Raw genomic sequence first — 10,893 nt, forward strand, 5'->3', positions numbered from 1 at the left:
TCCCTACAGACGAGGCGGGGGGGGCGCCAGGAGCAGCACTGGGGGAGGGGAGGGGGCGGCCGTCCCTGCCGGGCTCCCCCAACCGAGGGCGGGGGCTCTGCGCCCAGCCGGGCCCAGCAGGCAGCTGCGTCGCGGGCGGCACCAGGCCTGGCCGTCCCTCGGACGGGGCAGAGCTTCCGCCCGCCTCCGGGGACGGAGGGGCTACTCCGGCCTCCCGCGGGGGGCTTGCCCAGCGCCCAGCTTCGGCCTCAGGCCGGACAGCCGCTGGCGCCTTCTCCGCGCCCCGAGCCCGCCCGGGCAGCCCTTCCTTTGGCGCAGATGTCGGGCCACGGGGGCCCCCCGCCGAGCAGCTCCGCAGGCGAGGCCGAGGCCCCCCCGCCCGCCGCCCCCGCGGGGCTCCTCGCCCCGCCACTCACATCTGGCTGACCAGCTTCTGCCGGAAGTTGGCGCTGCGCCACTCGCTCTCCTCCATCCCGCCGCCGCCGCCGCCGCTGCCGCCCGAACCAGAGCGCCTCCGCAGGCCCGACGGAAGTGGGTGGTGGCGCGCGGCACGCCGGGAAATGCAGTTCCGCAGCCGCGCTTCCTGCTTCCGCCCCGGCCGACTCCGCGGGCTGGGCGGCCGCCAAAGCAGGCTCGGGCGGAGCCTCCTCCGGCGCTGGGCGGGCCCTGCGGAGCCCCGTCTCCGGCCAGGTAGGGGCGGAAGGGGTCCGCGGCCGGCCTCGGGGGGAGGCGGGCGTGAGCGAGGCCGGCGGCGGTCAGCCCTGCCCCGGGGAGGCCCCGAGCCTGAACCCGCGGTCTCCCCCGAGGGGCCGGTCCGACGTGGGGGCGGTCACGAGCGGCGTTGGCCGGCCCTCCCACTCCGCCAGCCAGCTGCCCGGGAGGCTGAAAGGCGCCGAGGCGGAAGGAAGAGCGCTTCGCCGAGCGACCCGACGGGTCCTTCGCGTGGAGCCCTGCCCGGGGCAGAGACCGACGGGCGAGCAGGGGCCCCGAAAAGCCCCGCCGACAGGTGGGGAGCCAGAGGGGGCTGTCAGGGGGATCTCCGCTGGGCGAGTGCCCCCGCCCCGACTTCATGGGGGTCCCTGCTCCCCTCCCTCAGACTGGGCCGTTTCCCTCCAGCCTGGGGGCCCTTCGGCTCTCCCGCAGCCTCCCCTTGGACTGAAGGGGGGCGATCGGGTGGGGGAGCTTAGACGTTGCTACTGCCTCTTCCCCCCCCCCCCGAGTGGGTGCGTGGGAGGAGGCCGCTGGGCATAGCCCAGGGGAAGCCCCGGAGGGTGTTGGGGTGGGCAACATACTGGCGCCCCGTGGAAAGTCCAGCCGCCCAAAGCTTTGGCTGCAGATGCAGCGGGAGATGTTTGGGACTGAGCCAGGAAGAAACAGCCAGCAAAGCTGGCCCAAAATTCAGGCAAGAAATTCAGGCGGAATAGTTCTGTTTACCGTATCTCGTATTTATCACATTTCTGAACTGCCTGTCTCCCTCAAAGAGTGTATACAAAACTTAAAAAAAAATTAAGGGGAGGCAAGAGATTAAAATTAGTTGGAAGGTGAAGGGAGGATTAACCAGCCCCACCAGTGACTATTCCCCAGGGCTCCCCCTGCGAGGCCACAGAGCCATGTCTAAGCTCCTTTTTGGAAAGCCAAGAGAGTTGGGGGCTGCCTCACCTCTGGGGGAAGAATATTCCACAGGGTGGGAGCAACAGCAGAGAAGGCCCCCTTCCTAGACACCGCCAGTGGGGGTTCTTTAACTGACAGAGCCTGCAATATACCTTCCCTGCCTGACCAAGTGGGATCGGCTGGTGTAATTGGACAAAGGCAGTTTCATTGGTAGGCTAGGCCAATGTCAATGTAGGGCTTTGTAGGTCACAACCAACATCTTGAATTGGACCTGGAAACAAACTGGCACCCAATGCAGCTCACAGAACACAGGTACCCTTCTTTGGGTACCTAAAATTGGCTGCATGGCCACAGCTGAAACTTCCATGGGGTAGCCACATGTAGAGCATGTTGCAGTAGTCCAGGGCATGAGTGATTGGTGATCGAGTGGAGGTCCTCCCTATCCAGGAAAGGGCGTAATTAGTAAGCTGAGCAAAGGCCCTCTTGGCCACAGCTGCCACCAGCTCTTTGAGCAGGAACTATCAGTCCAGGAGGACCAGGTCTATATGGGGTAGTGCAACCCCATCTAAGACCAAAATTGATAAATTCCTGGATGCAGAGGGGCATAGGTTTGAAGTCTTGCCAAGTAGCCACTCAAAAAGGGGTAAAACCAGTACTACTATGTACAGAAGTATTGTAGGCCACATCTGCAATCAGCAGGCAGGCAGTCCAATTATATTGTTGATAATTAATAAAGCATCTAAGGTATTGTTCCAGTACTGAGTTTTTACCTTCACACATACCCCCATTTGTTTGGGGGTGATGACTAGAACTAAGTCCTTGGTCGCTCCCCAATAAGTCCAGGAAGGCTCGCCAAAACTTGCATGTGAATTGTACCCCTCTATCTGAGATAATGCTCTGGGGTGCTCCATGTAGGCAGTAGATGTGATGCAGGAACAGTTTTGCCAGGCCCCCGGTAGAAGTGATTTTGACAAGGGATAAAATGCACTTGCTTGGAGAATAAATCAGTCACCACTCAAATCACCGTGTTTCCTGTGCTTTTGGGGAATTCTATGATAAAATCCATAGAAATCTCTCCAGGATGCTAACAGCTCAGCTACTGTTTGAAGAAGCCTTGTAGTTTTCCCTTGCTGCCGTTTTGCCGAGGCATATACTGGACAGCTAGCAACATAGCTTTCAATGTCTTTTTTGAGGGACAGTCACCAAAACTGTCTTTTGACAAGGTGTAATATTTTCACAAAACCAAAATGTCCTGCTGTCTTTGAGTCATGACAACTCCTCAAGACCATGAGTTTCCGGCTGTTTGAAACATAGAGCTTCTCCCCCACCCAGACTAGTCCGTCTCAGAGTGAGCAAACGTTGCTATGAGTCTGGAACCATTTATCATTCTTTAGGGCTGCTTTTAGGACCGAGGTCACGTCTTTTGAAATTTGAATTTTTTTCTCTTCCCTGGGCTCGAGTGGTCACCTGAGCAGCTAGTTGATGGGATGGAAGCACTGGTTTGACTACTTCCACTTTTGAGCAATTGTACTGCGGCATATGTGACTGTGTCGGCCAGGAAATTCTTTCCCCCAGGGAAGTAGTATAGGGAGATATCAAAGTGGTTAAAGTACTGTACCTTTAGGAGAGAGCTTGCGAGGGGTTTTCAGTGCCTCTAGGTTTTTATGATCAGTCCACATCTCAAAAGGTATTTTACTCCCTTCTAGAAAATGCCTCCAGGACAGGAGCGCCCATCTCACGGTGTATGCTTCTTCTGCCCACACCACCCATTGTTGCTGAGTCTCAGAAAGTTTTTGGGAGGTGTAAGCACAGGGCTGCAGCTGCCCATTTTCATTTTCCTGCAGCAGGGCTGCTCCAACAGCTACGTCGCTCACATTGGCTTGTATAACAAATGGCTTCATTGGGTCAGGTTGGCTGCAAACAAGCGCTTGAGCTTCTCAAATGCGGCTTGGCATTCCATGCGGCTGACTAGGTTTGGGTTTGTCTCCCCTTTTGTCTTAAGTAAGTTCGTGATGGGGAGAGCCATCTGGGCGAACGAAGGGATAAATTGCTGGTAAAAAATTGCTTCCTAATGTGGAGTGGCGCTCAATCCAACACAGCTCTGACTTTTTCAGGGTCCATCTCAGTTCCTTCATGTGAGATGCAGTAGCCAAGGTAGTCTATTTTACTTTGGTGGAACTCGCATTTGAAAAGTTTGGCATATAGCTTGACAGCTCATAGTTTTTAGAGAACCGCCTTCACAAGCTTTAGATGCTCCGCTTTAGTTTTAGTGTAGATTAAAATGTCGTCCAAATACACAAGCGCTCCTTTGTACAGATGCAGGACCTCATTGATCAATTGCATAAATACAGCTGGGACTCCCTGCAGTCCAAATGGGAGTACTTTGAATTGGAAACAACCCAGCGGGCAATTGAAAGCAGTTTTCCATTCATCCCCCTCCTTGATTCTCACGCGGTAATATGCCTCCTGCAAATCCAGTTTAGTAAATATTTTTCCTTTGGCAAGATGGGCCAGCATATCTTTCCTCAGAGAAGGGGGATAAATGTTCTCCCCACACGCCCCATTTAACCCTCTATAGTCTATGCATAGACAAAGGGTCCCATCTTTCTGGTGCTCTCTAGGGGTCATTGAGTTTGGCTTTGGCAATTTGGCAATTTGGCACTGGGCAGGATTTCTATAGCACAGTCAGTAGGTCTATGAAGGGGAAGTTCATCTGAGCCCTTCTCGCTAAACACCTCTTGGAAGTCTCGATAGTCTTTGGGGATGACAGGAAGGTCCTTCCCTTGCATGACTGCCCCTAATTCACACTTCGGGATATTCGCTTTACTAGGTTCCTTTTGGGTTTGGGAGGCATGGTTTATCTGGAACTTTTAGCAATTCTTTTCACATAAGGGTTCCACTTTTTTAACCAAGCTAGCCCTAGAACCAGGGGTCTCTCCATCCCGGGTGCTACTATGAAGCTCATAATTTCTGAATGTGCTCCCATTTGCATTCCTATGGGTTCAGTGGCAAAAGTGGCTGGGATGTCCCGCACAACCAAATGGTCCAATTGACAAAAGGCCACTGGGACTTTTAACCGCCTCAGTCAAATTCCCAGCTTCTCGACCAGTGCTGGATTTACTAGGCATCTGGTGCATCCCGAATCTAACTGGGCTCTGAGATTAGCCTTTAACCTGAACCCAGGGAGGCTCAGTTCTATGGGAACCATAAAGACCATACAAGTGATAGGCAAAGCGTCTTCTGTGTGATGGGCCACCAGCCTTCCATGCATTTCAGAGCCACAAAGCCCATTGATGTGTCAGTTAGGGGATTGCCTTGGGTTGCCTTTTTGTGCCAAAATGATTGGATTCTATTCATCTCCTCTTTCTTGTAGATAAGAACCTGCAATTTGTGTTCATGGCAATGGACAACGAAGGTTTTGAATGAGGAACTCAGCCTAACTGAAACCAGTTGCTCCTCAGGGAACACCAGTTGCTCTGCCCTCTGATTCCCAAGGAGATTCTGCCCAAGATGGCGGGTCAGCAGGAGGAAACGGAGCCCCTCAAGATCCCTCTGGAGCCATTCACCAAGAAGAGCTCCAGCAAGACCTACCATAGCACTGGGCACTCCCAGACGCTGCTGAGTGGCCTGGGGGCTCTCCGGGACCGCGGCATCCTCTTTGATGTTGTTCTGCATGTAGAGGGGAAGACCATTGATGCTCATCGCATCCTCCTAGCAGCATCGTGTGATTACTTCAGGTCTGTGCCTGTAACAAAACTAAAATCTGAAATTGCTGGATACTGAGCAGTGGAAAAGTAAAACCCGTCTTTGAACTGGCAAACTCTGACTTTTGTATGCTTGATGATTAAGCAAAGCTGCATCTAATTTAATCATTAGATTTAATCAAATTTAATCAAGCCAAATTTAGCATTTGTCTTCCCACTTCTTACTTGTAATCCACACAGCAAGTTCTGCCTGTTTAAAGAGTATTTGCAAAACATGGATATTGCTTGGCCCATTGCTTTGGCAAGATTATGTTTGTATCTTTCTTTACAAAATTCTGCAATAGAATCAGCCAAAGGGAGCATTAAGAAGCCCATTTTCTTTTCAGTGCAGGATGCTGACATGGCTGCTCAGCCCATAATTAGACAGCTTTACCTAGAAAGATCCTCAAGTAACTAAATCAGTGTTTTCTCTTATATAAACAGCTCTGATAATGGGCATCTAAAATTGCAGTGCGCTTTCCTGAAGTTAGTTGTAGCATAATTCCCTGGAGGAAACAGTATTTGCTGTCTTCCATCTCCAGCTGTGAGGACTGTAATTGTGCCTCCCTTTAATGGGTAGCTTGGGGGTGTGGTGGCTCAGTGGTTAAAGATGCTGAGCTTGTCAGTTGGAAAGCTGACAGCTGGGTTCGAGACCTGAGTGCCGCACTATGCGGTGAGCTCCTGTTACTTGCCCCAGTTCCTGCCCATCTAGCAGTTCAAAAGCATGCAAATGCAAGTAGATAAATAGGTGCCACTTCAGTGGGAAAGTAACAGCATCCCATGCACCGCAGCGTATAGTCATGGTGGTCACATGACCATGGAAATGCTGGCTCTCTTGGCCAAGAAATGGAGGTGAGCACCACCCCTAGAGTCAGATATGACTGGATAGGGGAAACCTTTATCTTTACCTTTTAATCTGTAGACTAAATACGCTCCCTTCCTCCCATGACTTGGTCTCCAGGTCTTCTCTCCCCATCACAACTCCCCTGGAAGTTCTTTTCTTATGTGCCACATTCTGCCACCCTTAAAATGCGAGGGGGGTGGGATTCCAGATTCTTGAGAACCTCACCTGCACAAAATAGAGACAAGCTTTTGTTTCCTCTAACCAGAGCATTGTGCAATCTGGCTTTTTACAAATCTGAACTGAGTTCCTGGTTAGGTTCTCTTTGTCACTTACTATGGCCACAGATTCCAATCCTTTGTGCTGTGTCTCTGCCAGGTCATCCTGATCTCACTCAGGCTCTCTGCTATCACTTAGCAAAGATGAGCCTTGGTGGCACAGTGGTCAGAATGCAGTACTTCTGCTGCCTGCCGGCTGCCTGCAGTTAGATTCTCAGTGGCTCAAGGTTGACTCAGCCTTCCATCCTTCCGAGGTCGATAAAATGAGGACCCAGATTGTTGGGTGCAAGAGGCTGACTCTGTATACTGCTTAGAGAGGGCTGTAAAGCACTGTAAAGGGGGTATATAAGTCTAAGTGCTATTGCTATGGTGGTTCAGAGAGAAATCCCAGATGTGGCATGCTGGTTGTGTGCAGAGATGGTGATGTTGTAGATCCCAGCTTGGCGAGTCATCTCATGCATGCCTGAGTGGACCATAAAAGTTGGTTCCTACTGTCAGCACATCTCACCTTGCCATCTCTGGAGGAAACAGGGCAGCACAAGGATGAGTTTAAAAACTGCCTTATGGGATGTTGTCCATTATACTTTTCATTAGGAGGAGTAACTGAAAGAAGATCTTTCCTTTTGTAGGGGAATGTTTGCTGGGGGACTCAGAGAAATGGAACAGGAAGAAATTCATATTCAGGGCATATCTTATAATGCCATGTGCAAAATCCTGAACTTCATATATACTTCGGACCTGGAACTTGGCCTAAACAATGTGCAAGAAATTCTAGCTGCATCCTGTCAGCTTCAGGTGAGCTTTGGCAGCTCTAAAAGATGTGAGATGGGTTGGGGAAGAAGGGCAGCTTCTTCACTTATTAAGAGATATCAGATAGTTTTGTAGCCTGTGCTCTGCAACATGGCACATTTCGCAAGAATGACACTATGAGCCACAGACAGACTGTCTAACATATGAGCTACTGGTGCAATAAGAATTGCTTTAAAAGTTTTGGAACTTAGAAATTCCTTTACATTATAAAGTAGCAAAAGAGATCCCCAAATCCACTCGGATCCTATTGAAATTCAGTTATATGATCCTCAGGAGGGTACCCCACCTCTGTTTGTAGCCCATATAATAGCGCTTCCAACCCCTCCCATTTTGGATTACCAGCCCACTTGGATCTTGTTGCCTTCCTACGTGGTTAAAAAAAAGTGTTGTCCCAACTCCACAAAGGCCGCCCTTTCCTGCCCTTCAGGAGGGTGAACAAGCAGGGTCTCCACAGTGGATCTCAGCCTGTGGGCAGAATTAGAGAACCCCATGCTTTTGGCATGCAAGAGTGCTTTCAGTTGAGCATGAACATGGGTTGGCAGCTGGTAAAAATGCTGTTATGTCTGGAGATCCTGGCCCTTCTCTAGAGAGGCACACTGGTGAAAAAGCCCAAGCTGTATCCAGAGGAAGCTGCAGGTAAAAGGCATTATAATAGTCCAGCCTGAAGAATGAGGCCTGTAGTGGATCAGAGGGGGTTGAAAGCTAAAACAGAAGCAGCGTAGAGGCTCTGTAAGAATTGGCAGAAGAATGTCGTGAAGTTGGAAGGGCTCCTAGATCTGAGGAAGAGGGAGATTGGCTCGTGGAGGGATGGGATAGGGAGTCACATCTCAGGTTAATTGGCAGAAGGCAATACTGTGAGACCATTCTTGGGGAAGATGCTTGTAGGGCCTTTTCCGGCTCCCTGGGTTCAGCCCTGGTGCCAGGCCAAAAGATCCTCAACTCCAGTTGCTGCTTCTAAATACCAGGTCATTTTGTAATAAGGCCTCCCTCATCCAGGATCTTATCACAGATGAGTCAACTTGACATGCCTAAATGAACTCGGATGGAGATTCCCCTCTTGGAAGATGCATCTACCTGGGTTTCAGGTGTGGCATCAGCTGCAACTCCAGGCAGCATTGCCCAGAGTCACTTATGGCTGTCAGAGACCCCACAACTTGCCGGATCTGTTTGTGAGGTTGATTTCCAGGGAGCAGATGAGATTGCAGCTACTAAAGCAGCCTCTCCGTGGCACAGCGGCTTCCCTTCCTCTGTTTATGGCAGAGTTTCCCAGTCTCGCGGTGCGGAAGGATTTTCCATCCCTTGGCAGCTCAGGCATTCATGACCACCCTGGATGCGATTCATGTCATTGGAGGCCTGATCTGCACTGTGGGGTCACTTTTGATCTGGGATTTATCTTGAGGTGGTGTCTGAATATGGAGAATGAATGTGCTTCCCTTGTTGAACTGAGCAGTGATAGAAGTAGATGAAATAAGTAAAGTTAATATTGACCCCTTGTCATGGTCAGACCATTCTCTGACTGCTCCATATCCCTTTGGTGTGGCTTTGCACCTCAGGGAGGTGGTCCTATTCAGTTGGCTTTCCCCAGATAGCTGGGTTTCAGAGAGAGTTCCCCGAGGCTCCACTGCAGAATTCAAACTGAGGCCTTAGTCTCTACGTAGAATGAGAAGGTGACACCTCGGGGCCTCTCCCTATTCAGGGATCTCATAGAGTTCTCTGGTTTTCAAAAGAGCTTTAGGAAATGAAAAAACAGAAGAGACATCTGGAGCACCACTGGAGAGATGAGGGAATCTGACCTAACATGTATAAGAGCCTACATTAAGGACTGCATTGTAGTAATAAAAGAAACAAAATGTAATTATTTTTCCACTCTTCTTCCATCTGTTGAGTGATGGCCAGCAGCTCTGTACTAGGAAGAAAAGGGTGAGAGGGACATCTGCAGAGCTGCTGGGAGGATTATTCAAAGTCCTTGAGGAATAATCACTTGGATCCTGTCTAAGCTTGGCCTCAATTATGCATGTTGTCTTGAAGTGACTGAGGCACAAACTGGTTGAGTTACCTGAGAAGAGCGTGAACCTGTGAGTCTCGAGGAGGTGAACAGGGTCCTCAGAATTGTGTGCCTATCAGTTAATTAGAGCCATCTCTCCTATGCTTGGTCAAGGCCTCCTTGGAGATAATGAATGGTGGGACCCAAGCAGTGATGATTTCATTCTTGAGTGAGGGACCTTAAAGAAGTCGTGGTCCATCTCTCCCTCAGAAAGGCATCACTGGACCAACAGTGCTAGATCATCACAGAGGGTCCTAAAGGAACCAGATTCTCTAGATCCTGGCATTGTCCAGGCCTATGAATGTCATGAAGGGAATAATGAATCCCTCCTGGGTGCTGGGAGTGGGGAACATTGGTATGTGCGCCAGTTGTGCCTGTTTGGGGAATGAAAGGCCCTGTTCACTGTCACTCCTACCCATATTCGGACTATTGCAATCCACTGTACATGAATCTGCCTATAAAGAGCATTCAGAAGCTACACTGGCTCAGAATGTGGCAGCACAAATGGTTATGGGTGCACTTTGGTACGCATACCCAGCACTGCTAGTGCATGAGTTACACTGGATCTTAAGTGCAAGCCAAGGTGCTGGCATTAACCTCTACAGCCCTTCATGGCATGGGATAACCATCGTTGATGGTTGGTCTCTTCCCATCCTGTATGTTCTGACAGATGGGCATGCTTCTGGTCCTGTCAATCAAATAACACCACTTTATAGGAACCAGAGAGCCAGTAATTGTCAGGATAGAAACCAGGAAACTTGAGTTCTAATCCTACCTCAGGCACAGAGCCAGCTGGGTGACTTTGGGCTCCTCATTCCCTCTCAGTCGAGGAAGCAGACCGTGGCAACAGCCCACCTGCCAAATGGCCATTGAGGATAATCCCTAAAGAGCTTGTTCTTTTCCCAAGAGCAGAGCCAGGAGGAGAGATGAGCCTGCTGTACAATATGATTTGTATGTTTGTTTCTTTTCCTTTATTACTTTTATTAACAAGTTCCTTACACTGGATAATTTTAATCCGTGTTACTGATCCCGAGTTGCCTGGCAACTGATAACACAAAATTGTTAGTTTCAAAAGGCGAGAGATGCCATACAACAAGGTAATGTCATGGTTCCGAAAGAAGAAGCTCTTCAATGTTAGCAGTATTGACAGGTAACTTTTTCATATTTCAGATTAGTTGACTTCCCAGCAGTATTCAGAATCTGGGTTACATTTGCATTTGCTTTCTATAAATTTAGTATGGGGTATTTGGCATGTTTATTATCCAAGCTTTTGGTAATAATCTTGCGATGTGTTTAGTGTTACTATAGATACCAGAGGATCGACCCCATGAAAACCTGCTGTTGGGTTGGATCCAAGATGTTCTCCTTGTCAAGTCTGCTAACATTGGATGTTATTGCTTGACATAAGTGAAGAAGCAAACATATCTATTTAGTCTACATATTGCCTCAAGAGCAAAAGCAGGCATTGCGGGCCAGATGAGGGGGGAGAAATGCCTGTGAATAACTACATTATCTTAGCATAGCACAGCCAAGGTCAAAGCAGCAGCAATTTGTAATAACAGATGA

General features: G+C 49.9%; 1 protein-coding gene across 1 annotated transcript in view; it reads left to right on the forward strand.

Moving 5' to 3' along the window:
* The first annotated feature begins 651 nt into the window (after positions 1-651).
* KLHL22 (kelch like family member 22) overlaps positions 652-10,893 on the forward strand; it is a 29,205-nt gene continuing 18,963 nt past the window's right edge. The window contains exons 1-3 of the mRNA XM_015824450.1: positions 652-690; positions 4,985-5,348; positions 7,103-7,268. Of these exons, the coding sequence (XP_015679936.1) occupies positions 5,122-5,348; positions 7,103-7,268 (393 nt within the window). The 5' untranslated portion in view covers positions 652-690; positions 4,985-5,121. The remainder of the gene's footprint in view (positions 691-4,984; positions 5,349-7,102; positions 7,269-10,893) is intronic.

Source organism: Protobothrops mucrosquamatus, unplaced genomic scaffold (assembly GCF_001527695.2).
Source record: "Protobothrops mucrosquamatus isolate PMUCROS unplaced genomic scaffold, P.Mucros_1.0 scaffold2239, whole genome shotgun sequence".
In the NCBI taxonomy this organism is placed as follows: domain Eukaryota; kingdom Metazoa; phylum Chordata; class Lepidosauria; order Squamata; family Viperidae; genus Protobothrops; species Protobothrops mucrosquamatus.